Source organism: Ochotona princeps, chromosome 9, assembly GCF_030435755.1.
Source record: "Ochotona princeps isolate mOchPri1 chromosome 9, mOchPri1.hap1, whole genome shotgun sequence".
NCBI lineage: Eukaryota > Metazoa > Chordata > Mammalia > Lagomorpha > Ochotonidae > Ochotona > Ochotona princeps.
The window spans coordinates 60,052,446-60,074,568 of NC_080840.1; the positions used below are offsets into that span (position 1 = coordinate 60,052,446).

General features: G+C 34.2%; 1 protein-coding gene across 5 annotated transcripts in view; it reads left to right on the plus strand.

Moving 5' to 3' along the window:
- Positions 1-21,325, plus strand: part of HNF4G (hepatocyte nuclear factor 4 gamma) — a 125,133-nt gene extending 103,808 nt beyond the window's left edge. For all 5 annotated transcript variants that reach the window (XM_058668753.1, XM_058668751.1, XM_004588062.2 and 2 more), the window contains 9 exons: positions 2,484-2,655; positions 5,508-5,602; positions 8,542-8,648; positions 10,953-11,108; positions 14,119-14,206; positions 16,536-16,688; positions 16,807-17,043; positions 18,009-18,131; positions 20,574-21,325. In XM_058668753.1, the coding sequence (XP_058524736.1) occupies positions 2,510-2,655; positions 5,508-5,602; positions 8,542-8,648; positions 10,953-11,108; positions 14,119-14,206; positions 16,536-16,688; positions 16,807-17,043; positions 18,009-18,131; positions 20,574-20,695 (1,227 nt within the window). In that variant the 5' untranslated portion in view covers positions 2,484-2,509 and the 3' untranslated portion in view covers positions 20,696-21,325. The remainder of the gene's footprint in view (positions 1-2,483; positions 2,656-5,507; positions 5,603-8,541; positions 8,649-10,952; positions 11,109-14,118; positions 14,207-16,535; positions 16,689-16,806; positions 17,044-18,008; positions 18,132-20,573) is intronic.
- The last annotated feature ends 798 nt before the right edge of the window (positions 21,326-22,123 follow it).

The following is a 22,123-nucleotide window of genomic DNA, read 5'->3' on the forward strand; positions in this document are numbered from 1 at the left end:
CTCCTCTTTATTTCTCAGTTACTGCTGATGAGAAAGTACATTTAAAATTATCAACTTTCTGCATTGAATACAAATATGAAAGGAAGTAAAGGTTTAAATTATAGCCTCTCTTGTCAAGCTAATATTTAGCCGCACAAAGCTTTTGTTATTTATCTACGGTAACATTTTAACTTTAAATAAGACATGAAATTGTTTAGAATTCATGTCTTCATGTAATACACTTTATAACTGACTTAGAGATTTCTTTTCCTAGTAAAAGTCTTATCCAAGAGAGGACACAATTTCTAGAATTCCTGACATGTAGTAATTATACATCCATAATGAAAGTTGTGTGTATGTATTTCGATCAGAATTGAGGCTACCTCTTAGTCTCAGGATATCTTAATGTTCTACCATGCTGAACAATTTGTATACCTGGTGTTCTGGTTATATTCCTGATAAATAAAGGTTTATTTTCAAAAACTACTAAAAATGAATTTTAAAATTGTAGAACAGGTAGAATTAAAATGAGTTCTTTTTGCAAAGGCTTTCACTATGTGTGTTTGGAAGTCACTGATTAATGATAGTTAACAAAATCAAACGATGACTTAGAAAAAGAGGACTCTGGAATTCTACATGGCTATCATACTGATGAATTTACTTTAAATATTTGCCATAAATTTTAAGAGTTTTTTGTCATAAATTTTTGCTAAATACACTAAAAGAACTGTGTTGTTTGGTTCTTTCCAAAGTGTTATCTGATTTATTTGCATATAATAATATTAATTATCATGTATAAGTATGACATTAAAATGAAAGTTGTTTTTTGTATTTTTCTGTAAGTTACCAAAATATAAGCAATCCTAAGCATTTTTAATTTCCATATTTCTAATATGTGTATTGTATTATCAAAGAAATTTCTTAATATTCAAATTTTTCTGATTGCATGTAATGTCACCAGTTAACTTTTAATATATTCTCATTAAAAGGTTTTTTGACTTTATCAATTATACATGACAGCATTTGATTACTCAGAAATATTAGGAAGTGGAATATGGAATGTAAGATTATAATTTGGACATGACAACCTTTAATTTTAATCTGCTTTATTTCAAATATAATAATGAATTGTTATAAATATAATGAATTATATAATTGTTGATGAAACTTAGTATTTTCTACAAATGTATTTTGAATACAGATTTTAAGATATCAGTATCAACTTGATCAAGAATTGTTTACTTAATAAAACTTTCTGTAGGTGTATTTTAAATTCCTTCCTTCCAAATATGTATTCAATATCTATTACAAGCTGAGTATAGTCCTAAGAGTTGGAAAGCAAAGAGGTGAATTAGATAAAATGACATCATGAAGTTAATATTTTATGTGTAAGTAATAACTGAGTAACCAAAACATAGCATATTTGGGGCAATTAAATTGTTTTTAGAAATTAAGTAAGGTTCTAGGCTATGCTTGATGGGCCAGTGGGTGTTGGCTGCAGTTGATGTGCACACTAAAAGAAGGTTTCACACAAATTGTGAAATTTGAATAGAAACCTGACAACTAGCTCAATGAAAGACCAGGAAGAATGGTTTCCTCCAGGCATGTGAAATAATGAGGGCAAAAGTTCCCAGATGGAAAGAGTTCTTTAAGAAGAAAAAACAAAAGTAAAACAAAACAAAAAGCTAGTGTTACCACAGAGTAGAGAACAGGATAAAATGATATCAGATCCTGAGATCAGTGTGGGTGGGGCAGGTGAGGACTTCATTTTGCATGACTTTATGGGTCATGGCTAAGTGCTGACACTGGAGTGACAAATCATGAGAGGCTTAGGCACAGAATGCTACTAGGATATGAATTTGTTATGCTCACATCACTTTGGTGATTTACAATAATAAATAAACACTAGAGGAGTAAGGAAGCAGAGAAATTAGAAAAGAAATTATTGCAGTAAAAGAAGGAAAGATGATGGTTGAATAAGGGTATTCATACTGAAAATAAGAGGGATAAACTGAACTTGTGTTTTTAAATGTTTATCTAATGATTATATTTGAAGGGAAGAGAAGATTTGAGGATGAGTTATGTGCTAAAAATGAAAATCAGTTCTGTTTTTCATACATTAATTTATGGCTTACTGTACTTTAGAGTCTAGGCTGAAATAGATATTTGGGCATTACAGATCGACCCCCTGTGGTGGCACTGGAATGAAGAACAAAATTCAAGCATTTCTGGTCCTACAAATGATGTTTGATGTCATCAGACTAGATGACCTTCCATTGGGAAAGAGCGTGGTTGGGGGTTAAGCCTAAGGATGGCTTGAAATTTAATGAGCAGAAATATGATCCAAGGGCTTGGAATGGAAGCAACCAGTGGTGAAAAGCAAACGACTCCACGAAGTCAAAGGAAGGATTCTTGTGAGCCCATGAATAATCAGCAGGACAGTTTACTCAAGAAACACTTGGTACTGTGACTGTTAACTCCACTGTCCTCTTTTTTGGCAACAGACAGTTCTGCCCCAGAGACAACAAGTATGAACAGCACAGACAATGGAGTCAACTGTTTATGTGCTATATGTGGAGACAGAGCAACAGGAAAACACTACGGGGCATCAAGCTGTGATGGGTGCAAGGGCTTCTTCAGGCGCAGCATACGCAAGAGTCATGTTTATTCCTGCAGGTACTTGAACTATTCCTTTTGGGGAAAGTTATCTTTAGATGTTTCTTGAAAATGTCATCCAGGAGGTGAGAGGAAAACAAATAACAAACAAACAAAAAACAAAGTCTATTCATATATCTTTAGCTCCATACACAAAATGTATGCATACAACATGCATTAACGGAGGTAGGTCACTTTTAAGAAACATTTAAGACTTATGAAAAGTATATATATGTATGTTTTTAAAAAATCGCTGTACCTACTACCCAGTTAGGACAAACATAGTTGATGCTTCTACTGGATACTTTTCTATCACTTTCTCTTTCTTTCTTGTCTCCCAGAAATAACTACTCTCTTAAATTTGGTGGTGATCTTTTTCCTTGTGTTTTGTTTTTATTGTTTTATCACATGTTCTCACACCACTAAACATTTCAATATCTTTACTTAAATGGTTTCTCATGTGTATATTTTTATGTGAATTGGCTTTCTTTTTAGTTTAATTACATCCTGGATCCTGTAAAACAAAATTATAAAACTGCAGATGATTTTGGTAGCCCACAAACAGAAGTGAATTTTCAGTCCTTAACTCTGAAATGCTTTTCTGGCATAACACTTCACCACTAAAGTTAAATGTTTTGTTTAAAATTTATTCAGCCATGTGGGCACATTTTTCTTTAGGCTGGTTTTATTTTTGCTGATATCTGATTAGTATTATAATACTTCATATTTACATATTGTGATTTCATCAGATTTTGAATATGGAGTATGTCTATGAACATGGACTATTAACAAAAATGATGTATTTTAACAGAAAATCTTAACAATGAAAGACGTGTAAAATTGTTGCTTTGGAAAGAAGTTAACTTAAAATATGGTGCCATCTCATTTCTTCTAGTGTAATAAAGTTCATATATAACTTTCAGATATTCTCAAACATCCATTTAGTATTTTCTAGTCTTCCTGGCCATGTCTGCCTAAGCAATGTTTTTTCCTCACTCAGAAAGCCCAAATGTCATGTCATCCAATTCATTTGAAGTTTTACTTCCTACTCAACTGTAACTCATCTTCCATATTTTTTCAAAGGATCTGTTTTCTCCTACAGATTACAAAATGTTATTTTTATTATTAATATAATTACAGGTTATCATGAACATATTAACACATAGGGTTATTTTATGTCAAAATTTTGAAGAAATGTCACTGTTAACTAAATGAGTAATATTTGCTCTGAAATCCATTTGTTCAAGCAGCCATTTTTTTTACAAATCCATCTATTTATTCATTATTATACATTAATTTAATTTAACCTCTCTGAGTTTCATCAACAGTAGAAACAGTAGTAGACCTGGGGATATATACTTTGTTTTATAAGTATACAATTCAGCTTTCTTAGAGTATTCACAAATTGTAAAGCTATAGTATGATCAATTTAAAATGTTTTCATTGCCATATGAACCAATTTTTAGTAGTCATGCCCCATGTTCCTCCATTTTCTCCACAACAATGCACCACAACTTCTAATTGATTTTGTAATTCTATAGATTTCATTCCTCCAGACATGTAATATAAGTGGAAGCATGCACTATGTGGCTTTTGAGGTCTAACAACTTTAGCTGAGAATAGGTGAATGCTCTCAAGATTCACCCACATTGAAACATGTATCGATAATCCATTCCTACTTATGTACTTTTTGCTGTTCTGTTGACAAGCATTTGAATTGTCTACTATTTCTGGCTATTATGATTGATAATGCTACATATACTTATGTACAATTTTTGTGTGTATAGGGACATATGATGATACTTGAAAAAAGTATGGAAAAATGCTTTTCAAAGAAGCTTATTTTTGCTCAAGAATCTTGAAATTCACTCATAGTTTTTTCATAACATGTATTTGCATTGAACTTTTTGAAATACTCTAGCATGTTTTGTTTCTCTTCAGTATGTGCCTAGCATGGACTGGCTGGACCTAGATTTTTAAGATACTGCCAAATATTTTTCCCAAAGGAGCGTTATCATTTAATAATCTAACTAGCATTCTATGAAGGTTCCAGTTTTTCCACATTCTCATCAATACTTGCCTTTTATGCTAACTATACTTTTTGTAATAGGTGTGGAGTATATCACTGTGCAGGGATCATACGCCCAGAGCTACACCCAATGGCTTCTGGATATATAATTTGAGATTTAAAGTAAACTCCAGTTGGTTAGGGTATATTTAAAATTACTCTCATGCTTAGGTTAGTGCTAGGAGCACTCACGTCCTACATGGGTTTGACGTCCACCTCCACTACATGGCTCTAGCTTCCTACTGCTGTGGACCCTGAAAGGCAGTAATGATGTCTCATTAATTAGGTTCCTGTTTGCTACATTGCATTGTTCCCAGCTCTAGTTTTCATCCTCCAACTCTGGCCCAGGGAGCATAAAGGGAATGAAAGTATGGATGGAAGCTGTTGCTCTCTCCTTCTTTGCTCTCTCTAATAAACTTAAAAAATATATTGCTAATATTTAAACTTAAAAGATATTGAAAGGAAGCCAAAGTGATAGAGTGAAGTTCTCATTTATACTGCATGGCACTGTGAAATTATTCAGGAGTGAAAATACCTTATAAATACAATTTATATTTTTCATGGCTTTCATGGCTCATGGTACAAATCATCATGTGTATTAGACAAAAATAAGATGGTCATTTATTCATTTTTAATTTTATTGCAGAGATTGCTTGAGAGATCAAGCTTTTCTTTCCCTGTACACAGATCATTCTTCCCATTGAGCCATATCTGACTATACTTAATTAAAACCATTTGTCTATTTGGTATTTTTTTGGATAAGTAATAATTTTCTGCAGGCTGATATATCTGTTTGATATTGTAGGTTCAGTCGGCAATGCGTTGTTGATAAGGACAAAAGGAATCAATGTAGATATTGTCGGTTAAGAAAGTGTTTCCGAGCAGGAATGAAAAAAGAAGGTAATGTAAAAGCAATGGTGTTAGTGTTGAAACTGATAACCACATACACATTCTCATTTAGCACAAGAACTGTTTTAAAATGAGTTCTGATTTCCTTTATTGTATTAGTGGGAAATCTTTGGTTTCTTTGTGAAAGAATTTAGCCCAAATGTAACAGCTGGTATAGGGGGAGGCCACTCTGGAGAGACATGATTCTCCCACCACTGTGCTGTCTCTGACCATGGCTAAATAACATTCCAGTGTCCTGGCAAAGGACAAATAGCTTAGTCTATTGTTAGGCTGCCACTGCACATATGTTTTTAAACATATTTTATGTCTCAACAATTGAATAGCTTTCTCTGTTTTATGAGTAGTTTCTAATGTTACTTTTAATCATTCATTCAAAGAATACTCATTGAACACTGCTACTTTCCCAGTGCTGTGCTAGGTGTTAAGTTTTTAGTAGTGAACATAATCGAAATAAAAAATAAACCTTTCTTTTAGGGAGTTGATTTTTTTAAAAAATATGATTAACTCAACTAAACATATTTAATTTAATGACTGTTAATTTTATAGAATAAAAACAGATTAAGTTCTTCGACATTCTAAAAATAGCTAATTTATAAATAAGTCTTTGGGTGCAACAGACACAAGATTTTATACCTCATTGTTTTTCAGTGTCCATGTGCTTATGGGAATTTGAACAGCTATTTCACAAACTAAAGAAGCCAAATTAAATAAAACCATGATACCACAGAAGTGTGCCATATACCAAATCCATCTAAAATTTAGTTATTTTTTCTGTCTTCAATATGCTACGAATACAGGCATTCCAATGTCTTTGCTAAGATTGTTAGTCTTTTTTTAAATGTATTTTTATTTTGAATTTTGAATTGTGAGGTAAAATTTTTTGTAGGCTGGGATTCCCCCCTGCCAAATGGGAAGATTGTAAGTCTTGAAGAGAGTGATAAAAGATAAAGTTTGTAAAGTTATAAACATAGTTTTTTTATTTTAAACATAACATTTCTAAAACATAAAATACCCATTTGATAATTTAGCAGTAATCACATGCTTTGCAACTGCTTTCATTACCTTTATTTGAATTGCATTTTTAATTTCAAATGAAAATAAATTATATACCTATATTTCTTTTATGGGTTTTGTAATTTGCAAGATAAAATTTTGTCAGAACTAGTGAAATTACACTGATGAAATCACAGCATCTCATATGGACAGCAACTGTAGCTATTTCACTTCCAATAAAATTTCTTGATAGTGTGTCTGGGACAATAACAGAAGATGGCCAAGTCCTTGGTAATCTGCACCCATGTGGTAGACCAAGCAGAACTCCTGACTCCTGGCTTTAGCCTGGCCCAACCATGGCCATTTCTACCATTTTGTTAGTGAACCAGCAGATTGAAGAGCTCTGTCTTTCTCTGCAACTCTGCCTTTCAAACAATTAAGTCCTTAGGAATCATGCAACACTTTTTCAAAAGATGTTAAAGAGCAAGTTTTGAGTTTCAAAGTTTATAGGCTTCTCTTCTTTGCTATTATTGCATATATTCAAGATTGATTAGATAAAATATGTAAACCTGAACTTAGATTGAATGTGATAAAAATGAAATTACCCATGTTCATAAAATCTGTTAACTGGTTTCTATTGATTACTCAAGTTAAATTCATAAAGCATAGCTAACATGTTAATTTTAATCTCTACATATGCATTCCTGAATAAATCAGTTTAGTTAAAAGTTGGTAAAATTTCAATTAAAAGATCAAGTGACCAATAAGTATGACTTCAAAATAAAATACTAATGAACTTGAAAACAACTTGAAAACCATTCATTTTATCTTAAAAATCAAAGTCAAGTGAGATTGATGGCTCATCGTTTGGATGTCTGTTTCTAGATTTGGGCATAGAAATTGCTGCATGTCTTTACTGAAAATAATGACATCAGGAAAAATACTCTGGTAGTTTAATGTGTTTTTTTTTTCAGCAAAACATAAATAATGTATTATTTATTGAACATATTGACACAAATAAGTTAGGTTTTTAAGGTCTTGTTTTCCATTCTTCAATAATTGGCAGTTTTACCATTTAATTTTCAAAGTACACATCTGAATTTATTCTCTCTATGACAAGGATATGAATTAACACTCACTCTCTTACTCACTTTTCGTGCATAGTTAAAAATGTACAGTTTTCAGTAATGGATGTGGAGATAGACGTTCATTCTTTGCTGTTTGAAATAAGAAATCATGTATAAGGCTGTTTTAAAAGTCTTTACACATTTTGCAGGATTTCTTTACCTTTCTGAAATGTTGATTCTCAAATCTGAGGCTTTTCAGGATGACTTCAGGCTGCTGCAATGTTTATTAATAGTATTATTAGTAATAACATTAGTACTATTTGCAAATTATCCCAAGAAAAGTATTCTCTCAAAGATCAAGAGATTGTAGTCTTACAGTCACCTTAACTAAACAAATTTGCTTTTCAGCTTTACTAGGGTTTTTATAGGAAAAAGAAAACAGAAGTTTCAAAATCTGTGACTCACCTCTGACAATTAAAACACTCTTATCTTTGACCTGGTCAACTTCATAGGCAATAATTTTCTTCTGGTATCTAGTTTTATTAACTTGGAGTGAGCAGAAAACCATCCTGTTAAAAATACAGTGTGGTAGAACTGGCTGTCATTTCTGCTGCCTATATATCTGTACATACATACATGGGACTTTATGAACTCTAGGAACAAATCTGGACACTCCTGCTCTGGGAGGAGGCACAGAGAGAACGTAATTTTAGTCTTGTTTCATCATGAAAGTGTTGGACAAAAGAAATTTGTTTTTAACATTTTTTTCTTTGAACATTTTGTGCTTCCTTTTTTTTTTAACTTCACAATATGTAATCTCACATCGGTTAGAGATACCCGACTAATAAGTACTGGCACTTTCTCTCCCAGCTGTACAAAATGAACGCGACAGAATAAGCACCAGAAGAAGTACGTTCGATGGCAGCAACATCCCCTCCATTAACACCCTGGCTCAAGCTGAAGTTCGTTCTCGCCAGGTACCAGCTGCACACTTGCATCAAGCCCTGTATGAAAGAATCAGTCTGTTTAGGCATAATGCTGAAGTAATTCAGATTCATTCAAGGGAGCTCCTTACTAGAATAAATTTGGTCAACACAAGCTCACACTTTTTTTGCTGTCTGCAGCATAATGGGTGACTGACTTAATTTTTACTTCTTTGAGATGAGATCTTATGTTTAAGTGGAAAAACAAAACAGATATAAGTCTAGGATTTTTTTTATTAAAAAAATGCTTACAAAGTTGATGAAAATACTCAAGGCCCAAAAAAATGCATTTAGAACAATGTTTAATGGGTTGCATCTATAAAATCAACTACTATGTCCTTTGGAGAATTGGCTTAGGATATGTCATTAGAGTTTATTTCCCTGAAAATGACTCATGAAATCATGAAGTTGCCTTGATACCTGCTTTGAAAACAGATTGCTTCATTTAAAACTTAAAACAAAATAAATAGAATTTTAAAATAGAAGAAAACGATCATTTCTACTTTAAATTTCTGAAATGTCATTTTTAAAATGTACAAAGTAAATCATCATATGCTTGAAAATCAGACAAAGAAACTCACAGACAACAGTTTATTTTAGCCTTCCCTCTATCAGAAATGAAAATAATATTTTTTTCTGTTACAAAGCAGAATATGAAGCAGCTGGCAGTTAATTAGATCCTATAGAGTCAGTATGACTTCCATTGTTGAAAACAAAGGCGTCGTATGATGAGACTAGCATTTCATTTATCTCAGCGTTGCTTGGAGTTTTTTTTTTTTATTAATTCATTAATTACATTGTATTATGTGACACAGTTTCATAGGTACTTGGATTCTCCCCACCCCTCCCCAAACCCTCCCACCATGGTGGATTCCTCCACCTTGTTGCATAACCATAGTTCAAGTTCAGTTGAGAATCCCCCATTGCAAGCATATACCAAACATAGAGTCCAGCATCTTATTGTCCAGTCAAGTTCAACGGCTTCTTAGGTATACCCTCTCTGGTCTGAAGACAGAGCCAGCAGAGTATCATCCCGATCAATTAAAAGCTCCAACATACCATCAGCAAAAATTTCCATCATTATGGAATTAATTGACATAGTAATGAGTAACCAATATGTTAAGAGTAAATGCAAGTTCTTAACCACCTTCTGTGACCACCTCATTGACATTTCAATTTTGGTTTATACACAACATATAACATACATAACATAGTATGTTATACATAACATCATATCATCTTAAATTAAGGCAAACATGTGGTATCTAACCTTTTGGGGTTGGCTCATTTCCCTTAGCAGTATGGTTTCCAGTTTGGCCCATTTGGCCACAAAGAACTGCATTTTGTTTTTTTTAATAGCTGAGTAGTATTCCATGGAGTAGATGGACCATAACTTTCTTATCCAATCCTCTGCTGATGGGCATTTTGGCTGCTTCCATGTTTTTGCAATTACTGATTGTGCTGCTATGAACATAGGAGTGCATGTTGGTTTCTCATAAAACAAGTGTTCTGGATATATTCCTAGGAGTGCTATTGCTGGATCATACGGTATGTTGATTTTGAGTCCTTGGAGTTTTTTAAATGGTTAAATAAACCATTCTGAGATTATTTAAAGAAGTTTTGAAAAAATTTTCATATTGACATAAACATACTCACTTATGTATATAAATGTTGAAAAATCAAATGTATAGTGTTTTAAACAAAGTAGCAGGAAAGTTATTATAAACACCAATTATAGTTTTACAGGGCTCAAAATTACATAGTTTTAAACAATTTATCATGGCATGATAAGCTAGCTGTTCAGCAGTGTTGATTCAATAGTCGGTTTCTTGATTTTATTTGGTCTTTCTTTGTTCTTCCTCTCATTGTATTTCCTCTAACCCCAGTGGATCTTGCTTCCTCTTTCTCCCAGGTTGTGCAAATTTTATCTGCTGTAAATGCTTTTTCACAAACTTCCACATGGTGAAAATGTACTTCCTTAATGGAAATACCATTTTTAATGAAAAATAAATCCTTAAAGCCTACTGCATGTGCATCCAGTCTTTCTATATATAACCATTATGGGTACTACCTGAAAGCTGTGGTAAATTCATTTACAAGTTTGGCCAGTAAAGCAAGATACTACTCCTAGGGTGTGATGTTGTATGTTTTAATCTTAATTAAAAACCGAAAAGTATGTTAAAACTTTTCAATTTAAAGATGGTTAGTTGAATCAAAATACTATAAAAATGGCATTGCTGCAGTGATGTTTTCTTATCACAGTCTTAGATGACAAATTAATGTTTTTCTTAATCCTAGATCTCAGCCTCGAGCCCTGGGGCAAGCACTGATATAAATGTTAAGAAAATTGCAAGTATTGGTGATGTCTGTGAGTCTATGAAACAGCAGCTCTTAGTGTTGGTTGAGTGGGCTAAATATATTCCGGCCTTCTGTGAGCTACCATTGGATGATCAGGTACAAGAAGAAAATTGCCCTTTTTCATTTCTTTTTTTTTTTTTCAAGTTTTTTTTTCTTACCTTTGCTAAGTGGTTGTGTCCTTTGGATTATACTTGTAATGAGTTTGCTTTATTTGACAAGGGGAAATATATTTAGAGAAACAGTTTGGTGAGATATATGTATACTATGGGGATCTAGTAAAATTATTGATTGGAAAAGAGTTGAACAAGACACTGGTCTGCTGCTCTCTTGAAGTTTGGAAAGCTTTGGTGAAAGTAAGATTGACAGTAACTACCATTGTGAGAGCAAGCACTGGGACAGTAAATGGCTGGAGGCTAAAGGTACACTGGTGTGTCTTAGTGTTTCCAGAAGGTACTGTAAAAATTCCTCAGCAATACAGGCTACCTCTGGAGGGAAACTAGAAAATAGAGGCAAAGAGATTGTGATGATCTTTTCGTAATAATTATATTTTGTCATATGTATTAAGACATTTTCACTGATAATTAGAACTTGAATTTCAGTGAGTCTATAAATATTGGATTGTTGAGTTGGCTTAGATCCACTTTGGACTTTTTTAATATATGTAATGTTTTGATAGATTAAAATAATTATACACATTTTGGATATCTTTCACATTGAATTAACATTGATAGATGTGATACACAAAATATATTTTTACACTTGATGATCAGTGTTCCTTATCATCAATACACAAAAACAAAAAAAAAAACAATTAAAGGGGAAAAAGTGTAGTTGTGTAAAAATCAAAGAAGGGCAAAATATTTGCACAACTAGAAAAAAACCCTCTTAGGAAGTTAGCAGTAATTTCTAAAGGAGCATTTCACCTGGTGAAGGGGAAAAAAAAATACTGTGAAATCTGTAGTCATTCTTAAAATGTTCTGTAACTGCCTTCCTGGTCTGAGTCATGGTTATTGACATATCATAAAGATAGCCTGGGTCAGAAGATTATGCCAGAGTGAATAATGCTAAATTGCTAAAACCAACCAGTCTCACCCCAAGCAATATAAGTCGGGTTATGTTATTTATCAGTTTTATATTTTTATTATCACTCTTTAGAAGTTGCTGACTTGTGTATGAAGATGTGATTGAAGAATTGGGAGATGGAAATCCAGTACCCAGTCTGAAATAGTTTTTATTTGCTAATTGACATTTAATATTAACAGTATAACAGTAATAATGATGGTTATTAATGAGTTCCTACTATGGATAAGGCCCTTGGGTATTAGCTTTTGGTTGTGCCATAAATTACATTATTTTATTTAATTCTATTGAGAACTCTGTGGCACAGGTATTATTCTTTCCATCTTGCCATTTCTGAAATGGAAGCATAGATTGTTGAGATTTAGAAAATTCAGTAAATTCATCAAGCAATATCTATTGGGAGACTGATGTTTTAACATTTCTGGGTCCTTGGCACTAAACCAGATTGTTTCAACAGTCTCTTGAGGTTTGAAATTTTGGAGAGAGGCAGAAAATACTGATCCAATAATGACTAAACTAATTCTAGGTGTTTCCCTGTAAGAGTTAACTGTTCTGCCCCTTTTCTGTTGTCATTGTATTGATTTCTTAGGTGATCTTGGAAATCTTGAAAAGCAAACTCTAGAATTAATGTGATGAGAATTATAATTTGTAAAAGCAAAACCAAACAAAAAAGCCCCAGGCTTAAAGAACCATGTTAATCAAACTTGATTTACTTCCTCATATGATCATTATATCTTATAAATTCTATGAAATGCTATAAAACGGGATAGAATGATTTGTTGGAAAATGACTGGGTTAGGATAGAAAGAGATACTTCAAAGTGGGAATCAGAGAAAATAGTCCTTGCAGTTTCAGGGACAATCAGGGACTAAGCACACTGTGATCTAAGGAGATAGCATTCCAGGTACAGGAACGGTGTGTTCCACAATTCTGAGTCATGCTAGGACAGTATGAACAAGGAGTGTTGCAAGATGAAGCAGAGACATAGGAGTTGATAGCCTAAGTAATGAAACTTTTCCACACTTCCCATCACCTAGACAGACTAGCTTGGATTTTATTCTGAGCACAAGAAACTGTCGAAGAGTTTTCGTATTAACTCATTACTGTTTTACAAATATTAAGATGGAAACTCTGTCAAAAGGATTTAGGATGAAAGAATCAGAGACAAAGCCACCATAATTACTGAATGTATTGTAGTATTCCAGGAGTCTTAACTCCAGGAATTCCAAGGCAATAAATAGTACATGATAGATTCACCTAGTTTGTAGTGTGTGAACCGACAAAGTATTTATTGTAGTTAGGACTCAAAATAGATGCTGTGTAGAGGTGAAAGAACACACAATTTGAATGATGGTGCTGTTTACTAAGACGACAAGGATATTAGAAAAGCATGACTTTGGTATGTTTTAGAAGTGAAATGCTTTCTGTGCTTCCTGGTAGTGATTCCTGGCAGGCAACTGAGTGTGTGGAGGAAACCAATCAAGAATTTACTGCAGGCTTAGTGTTTCCACCTAGTGTGGCAGAATGCAGGCAACTAGCATTTATCCACTACCTCACTTTCCTTGTTTATTCAGTTTATTGTGTGCAGGGAGTTACATTTTGAGTGTGTTTTATCATTTAGTCTCCCTAAGCACACTATAAATTTTCTTTTGATCACTGCCTACATTTTACGGATATGAAGAAATGAGTCTCAAATGTATTTGCCAACTTACTTCAAACAGATTGCGAGGGAATACATGGGAAGTTGAACTATGTTTATTCCATTATTTTTCCCTCCGAGAGTTTTTTCCTACCATCATTGTATTGATTTTCAAGTTGATTTTAGAAATTTGGAAAAGTAAATTCTTTTGGCATATCAAGTTAGAAAACTAAAACTTAATGTGGTGAGATCTATGAACCTTACAGCTTGTTAAAACAGCAACATCCCAGACTTAAAGAGCACCTCAAGTTAATTGGATTTGAAGTATGCCATCACTTAATCATTATGTTTTCTAATTAATTGTTAAACGTGGAATCTTTCATTAAGGTGGCGCTGTTGAGAGCTCATGCAGGAGAACATTTACTGCTTGGAGCTACAAAGAGATCCATGATGTATAAGGATATTTTGCTTTTGGGTAAGCTTTCTTTAAAGATATTTCACATTTTTCATCTTTATAATAATATGCAGGACATGTTCTGTATGTACTAAGCATCACAGACACTACCAAATGGTGGACTTATCTCACATCTTAAATCTAATTGTGGTCTTAGTCCTGTTTTTCTATGAATTAATTGTGTATAACTTCAGGGTGCAATAATAGGATCACAGAGCATGAAAAGTCAATGATAAGGGTCTGGTACAGTGGCACAGCAAGCTAATCCTCCACCTGTAAGCACTCATAAATCATATGGGCACAGGTTCATGTTCCAGCTGCTCCACTTCCACTGTAGCTCCTTGCTTATGGCAGAGGATGGCTCAAGTATTTGGGGCCCTATACCCGTGTAGGAGAACTAGAAGAAACTGTGGCTTCCTAACTTTGGATCGGCTCAGTTCTGGCCATTGTAGCCATCTGAAGCAGTTGGAAGAATTCTGTGTCTCTATTCTTCCTGTTAAAAAAAAAAAACAAAACCAAAAAACTGCCTTTAAAATAAAGATAAAATACATCTTAAAAAGACTTAACAATAAAAAGGAGATATTGCTCAAAAAACAGCATTGAAATATGCTTACAGAGACACAGAATTAGTGGTACATCTGACAATCTTTTGAAATACCAATTTTTTTTTACAATTCCAGAATGTCTGATTGTTTTATATGCTTTTAAGAAAACTGATAATTTATTATGATCTCATTGTCCCGGATGTGTTACAAAAAAAAAAAAAACAGTTAAAATGAATTTAGTGGTAATCTGAGAAATTTAGAGAGAGGAGTTCTAGGAGAGATAAAAGTAGTATGATATGTGGGACAGAAAAGACACAAGGGAAAAGCATTTGTCTTCATTAGGTAGTTGCTTGAACTCCCATATTACTGAATTTATAAAGTTAGACCTTCAGGATTGTTATCCTGATTGTACCTTCACTGGCTTGTGTGAAATGAAGAGCTTGTTAGCTTTGTGATAGACGTTTTAGCCCCAACTATAAGCAAACAGGACATAATATGACAATAGCAAATGCTGTTACAGGTATATGTACTCTTTCTCGTTTAATTTCCAAAATAACCCTCAGGGATAAAACCTGTTATTTTCAGTCTTGTTTGCAAGTGAAGAAGCCAGAACATATCATTTGTATGTCAGATCACAAAGCTAAAAACGGGTAGAGCCAATATTCTAAACCACCTAATGTGATTGCAGAGAATGCGCTGAAATCTTTATTAAGTACTTTTCTTGCATTTCTAGTAAGCATCTTGAACATCCCTCTCCTTATAAATCTGATTGCAGTATACTTAGAAAAGTCTTCTTTGTTACTCACATTGAATAATTAGATCCATTTATTTTCAGTAAGAAAGGGGCTCAGGAAAATAAAAAAGCAGAGATAATGGATTGTTAGTTTGGTAATAATTTCACAACATATGTGACTATTAAAATCTCACACTGTGTATTTTATATATATATATACATATATAAACACATTTATATTATATATGTAACATCTTGCCTGCTGCACCTCAATAATGCTGAGCTAATACTTAGACTATGTTGAATTAACCTTTAGTACACATTGATATTTCAAAGATTTATTTGCAGGTAGTGGGGGAATTAAGAATATTCTGCATTCTGTGAAATGAGAAAAGAGGTGCTATTTTAGGGAATACGTAAATATTTATTGTCATAGCCAGAGAATCTCTAAATTAAATTGGCCAAGATTAGTTGCATAACTGCTCTAATGTTATAACTGTCTTAAACGTAACTTCCTGAACTGGTCATCTCTCCATTGTTGAAAGAAATCCAGTAAGAGGGATTCGGGGGCAACCTGTGAGAGTACACATGCTGTATTTTTTCATCGGTTTTCTTAACATAATGCTTGTTAAGGCCTTTTCTCAGGTTTCACGTCTTCTGCCTAAGCATCAAAAGAGAGATGTTTTAGTCCTCTCTAAATGACAAAGATTCTTCAGAATTTATGTTAAGCTCATGAATGAATAAAACACTAAATGATGGCTAACATCGATTAAAGCTAATCATACATTTTGGTTCACCCTTTTCCATTATTAGCCTGTTATTAGTCTGTACTTTCCCGTTATAAACAGTGATGGGGGCTGTTAAAATGCGTGTTATCACATTTCTAATATATCTGATCCTCTAAGTATTCTTAAAGTTTTTTAATGTTAACTATTGAGAGAGGAAATAGTATCATTATTCTTTCAAGGGCAGATCATTTTAAGTACTGGTTTATGAAAATTTGAACCACATCTAACAGCTTTTGAAGGGAGATGGTTAACTTTTCTCTTTGCTTGTTTGAATTCCTCCCTAGGAAACAACTATGTAATTCACCGCAACAGCTGTGAGGTGGAGATCAGCCGTGTGGCCAACCGGGTTCTGGATGAGCTAGTCCGACCATTTCAAGAAATCCAGATTGATGACAACGAGTATGCCTGTTTGAAGGCAATTGTGTTTTTTGACCCAGGTCTGTTTGCAAAATTATGTTAAAATTTGGTGTAATGGAAAGTAAACATACACTCTTAGAATATTTAGTCTCTCTCTAGTGAGATTAAGTCTTCACATGTCTTTCTCCCCTTTATTAGATGCCAAAGGGCTAAGTGACCCAGTCAAAATTAAGAATATGCGATTCCAAGTGCAGATCAGCCTGGAGGACTACATCAATGATCGGCAGTACGACTCCCGGGGGAGGTTTGGAGAGCTGCTGCTACTGCTGCCCACACTGCAGAGCATCACCTGGCAGATGATTGAGCAAATACAGTTTGTGAAACTTTTTGGGATGGTTAAAATCGACAATCTCCTTCAGGAAATGTTACTGGGTGGTGAGTACATTTAAGAATTTTGAGTTGACCAACTGACATCGCACAAAATACATTAGAACAAGTATGACCTATTTTTGTTGTTGTTGTTCACATGTATTTTGACTTTTGAAGGGCTGTGTGTTTCTGCCTTTTATTTTGTTGGGCTCTGATATGATAATTCAAATTTTTTTCTACTTAGAAAAATACCAGCCACTCATGGGAGGAAGCCAAAATCCTGAACAGGCTCAAATTCCCATTTTTATTACCTCCATCATCTTTACTCCACACAGCCCCTATACCTCCACTGAGATCCTTCCAAATATGATAAATGGGAGTGTATTTTCTATTTTAAAGATCTCTTAAAATGCATCATTATTTTACTGCTCTGTTTTAAAATATCATGAATATTAGGATTGCAGCATAATTTAGGTAGTAAATAACTTAAAATGAATACATTTCTCTGGAAACAATTAATACAAGAAAGTAGACACAGAAAAGAAGATTGCAATGCTGCGATAAATGTCAGAGACAAATTAAGAATTCACTTATTTTGTGTTCTTATGTAGTTTAAAGTTGCTTGTCAAATCTCTGTATTTATTTTTAGTTTCTGATGCTTACGGTGTTCCTAACGATATCTTTCTGAAATAAAAGTTGTTCATGCCATTAGGTTCCTCCCAAATACTAATAAATGTGAAGTAAGAGATTCTTGGAATTGCCCTAACAACAGGCAGTAAACCTAATGATTCCAGGAAATGGCACACAAATACTATTAATACATCATATGATACAAAATTAGCCTAGCCAATGTGCAGTGGAAGTTGACATTGTCCTTGGTCTGGCAGTGATCCTGTGCATTTATTTTTGAATTCTCAAAAAGCACTTTGCAAAAACAGCAACGTTTAAGTGCCAATGCACATTTGGGCCCAAGCAAACTTGCTGTTCTGTCAGATGTCACTCCCATACAAGCATCTTTTTATCCTCTGCAGGTGCTTCCAATGATGGTAACCATCTCCATCATCCGATGCACCCACATTTGTCTCAAGACCCATTAACTGGACAAACAATACTTTTAGGTCCCATGTCAACCCTGGTTCACACAGACCAAATCTGTAAGTATCTGAGTTACTTTTCCATTATAGTAGTTCTTAAACTTAGTTAACAGAAAAAGTGAAATTCAGGGAAGAATCTATTATTACTCAGAAATTGTGAAAACTGGGTAGAATTTACTCACCAAGTCCAACCTATGGGATATACAACATTCAGTTACTCAGTTATTTTATGTGAAAAATTATATCCTCCTACTTCATAAATTCTGGAAGCATGAAACGCCACTTTGGACACTCACACCCCATACTGGAGCTCCTGGTTTTAATTCCAGCTCCTTCCCTTTTCCTTTCCTTTCCTTTCCTTTCCCTTCCTTCCTTTCCTCTCCTCTCCTCTCCTCTCCTCTCCTCTCCTCTCCTCTCCTCTCCTCTCCTCTCCTCTCTTCTCCTCTCCTCTCCTCTCCTTTTTCCTCTCTTTCCTTCCTTCCTTCCTCCCTCCCTTCCTTCCTTCCTTCCTCCCTTCCTTCTTTCCTCCCTTCCTTCCTTCCTTCCTTCCTTCCTTCCTTCCTTCCTTCCTTCCTCCCTCCCTCCCTCCCTCCCTCCCTCCCTCCCTTCCTTCTTTCCTTCCTTCCTTCCTTCCTTCCCCCCTCTCTTTTTTCTTTCATTCTTTCTTTGTATTGGAAAATCCAATTTACACAGAAAAATCTCCCATCTGCTGGTTGACTGCCCAAGTGGATGCAACAGCCAGAGCTGAACTGATCCGAGCTTCTTTTGGCTCTCTCATACAGATGCAAGGTCCAAAAGACCTTGGGCCATTCTCTACTGCTTTCTCAGGCCACAAGCAGGGAATTGAAGTGGAGCAGCCAGAACACGAACTGAACTGCCACTCATATGGGATCCAGGGGTGTGCAAGGCTAGGTCTTTAGCCACTAGACTACTACACTGAGCCCTGCTCCTCTTTTAATCCAGCTTCCTACGGAAGCACAGCTATGGAGGCAGCTGAAGATGGCTCAGATACTTGTACTGTTGCCACATTTATGAGACCGATATCGAATTCCAAATGTCTGTAGTTGTCCTGGTCCAACCCAAGTAAAGTGGGCATTTGGGGAGTAAACTAGTTAATCTGAAGTTTGTATTCTCTCTCTCTTCCTGCTTTTTTTTAAAACAAATAAAAATAAATACATGATTTTAGAAGTTTGTGAAAACATTAAGAATTCTCTTGCATATGGATTCTAAATATATAAATTGGGAAAACAATAATCCTAATATTTATTATTCTGAAATCTAAAACATTAAAAATCCTGAGAATTGAAGTGTTAAAACTTCATGTAAAAAAAAAAAAACAGAGAAAAATTAAAGAGACAGTGTCTTCTTTCTAATTTACAATATGAAGTAAGCATTTGAGTGCTTCTAAAACAGATGAGAATGCATTTAATGCGAAGGGTTTTTTTTTTTTCTACTCCAGTACTTCTCCCTTTGAGATACCTTTCATTTGTCTTTTGCAGACTACATTTAGTAGTTCAAACAGTGTCAACACTGTCAAAATCTCAATGGACTTAGCTGATTTTTTTATTTACATTTTAGTTCTGGCATTATCAATTTTTAGTTTCTACACTTTCGTCTGTGTTGGAGTATTCTATTTCATTTATCCATTTTTGTAAAATATCGCCTGGATTGGTCTCTAGGAGATAAGGAAACAACACAATCACACATTTTGTTGAAGAGAAGATGTTCATCAACAGCCATAAACCATCCAAAAAGATGTGATTAGTTCCTCACTACGTCTTGTATATGCTATTTTGGAAGCTTTTTGAGTAGCAGTTGGTGGTGTTATGTAGGCAGTTACTCATGGTTTTTTTGTGAGTAACCATGCTAAAACCGAAGCCACATTGTTGCAGGACAGGTGTTATACAACTAAGAGTTAGTATGTAGATTCCTGCATACAAGAATTATGAAAAGTAAAACTCCTTTTAACTCAAATGACTATATAAATCCTAGGAGTTATTACTAGCTAAATTCCTCACATTTAATTGGTATTTTAATGCAAAGTCTGGTAAAAGATAAACAAACAAAGAAACAAACAAATCTTTACTCAACAGAATTTGTAGAACTAATTGATTAAATGTCTCTAATTTTGTATGCAGTTTGATTAAAAAAAATAGTTTGCTTTGCAACATTTGAAAATATTGACATTATAGTCATTTTTTCACTAATTCATTTCTGCTGTATTTGTCAGATAATTAAATGCTTACAGATGATATTAAGAAAGCAAATAGCATCTTACAGTGATCTATTCTTGTTTAATGTTATTTGGGGAGCTGGGTGAAAGTTTCTTTTTAATGGTATGTCAATGAACTGATAATGTATGATGCAGTGTGTTATGTTACATTTGATCATTTTAAATGTTTGTAAAATGAAATAATGCTGGCTGGAGTTGTGTGGGGTTTTGTGGGGGGAGACATGCCTACACCACCATGACAGACAATTCTATGTTTGTTTTTTTCCCAGCAACTCCAGAAACACCTCTCCCTTCCCCACCACAAGGTTCTGCCCAAGAACAGTACAAGCTAGCTGCAAACCAAGCATCCGTCATCTCGCATCAGCCTCTGTCCAAACAAAAGCAATTATGAGAACATGTTTACTTTTGAACGGCACTGCGTCAATGTGAAAATATCTCAGGATAGTACTTTTGGCAAACTCTTGCCAAAACTTTTTTATGGTGCTGTTGTAAGATGGTATCCAGTTTTCTTGTGTATATGCTAATTTTGTTTGTTGTGCTTACTGTGTAAAACTTCTTGTGTAACAGGTGTACATTTGAGTTTGAATATGTTTATATATGTGTCTTTTCCAGCTGCCTCTAACCAGTGCCTAAACCAGTTGAATCTTATGTACTACTGTAATTCGTTTTCTTAATATTAATTTAAATCTGTAAATAATTGCTTGTTGTGATGTGATGCAGAACTAACTGCTTAAAAAAAAAACTGAGCATAACAGACATGAAATCCCAGGTTAATATAAAATGAAATGAGGTGTTTTTTAAAATAAATTATAAACTTGCAGATTAGAAATGTAAAGCAGTTGCTGTAGAATAGAGTGCATTTCTTTGAAGAAGAATAATTCTGTGCATTCTGTGGCCAAGAAGCATTTGTTTGGTTTGCTGTTAAATGCCTTTCTCAAGGATGACTTGGTAATCCTTGAAATCGGACTTCCTAAGAGGGAGCACCATTCGTTTTATCAGTTAGAATGCAAGATATCTTGCCGCAAAGAAAGCTGCAACAGTGGCCCTGTTAAGACAAGCTTCAGAACTTCTCCTGAAACAATGTAGAAATATAGCACCATTACTTCTCATGGAGGCCTGTAGTAGGGTGTGAAGTCTGTGCCAGGTAGGGCTGTACAGCTTTGAAGGAAAGGAAACGGGGAACCAATGAACCATCTTGCATATGTGTGGCTTGTGTCAGCTTCGCAAAATGCTCATTTTTATTACATCATTAATTTTCAGATTATTTTAAGCAATTGTTAGCATGCCTCCTCAGGAAGCAATGATTCCTCTCTCTCATTATACTACAGAAGCAAGGAAAATAATTACTAGTAAGAAAACAAAGAGTTTCTCAGGATGAAGGAAGTTGAATTACATGATTTTATGGCTCTCCACAGTTTTTCATGTTATCAGTTATTGACTTTCATTTGCCCTATGCGTAAAAAGATATGTTAATGGTAACCGATTTTTTTTTTTTTTGGCTCTTACAGTGAAGATGTACTGAAAGTAGAAAAACTATTGCTTAAAAGTTGCCATTCATTTATAGAGTCAATAGTATTTCTTCAAGATATATAAATGAGAAAAAGGTGACAAATATTAATGATTTTTGAAAAAGTTAGTGTCTGTTTCATGAATGTCTTTGATTTTTATAAATACAAATATTTTTATAGGTTAAGTTTACTTTTTTTGGTTATTCTCTCAGAAATTGTAGTCCATTTGGACTGCAATAATAAAATATCATGAATTAGACATTTTATAAACAGCAACATGTTTCTCTGTAGTTCTCCATTTTGGAAAGTCT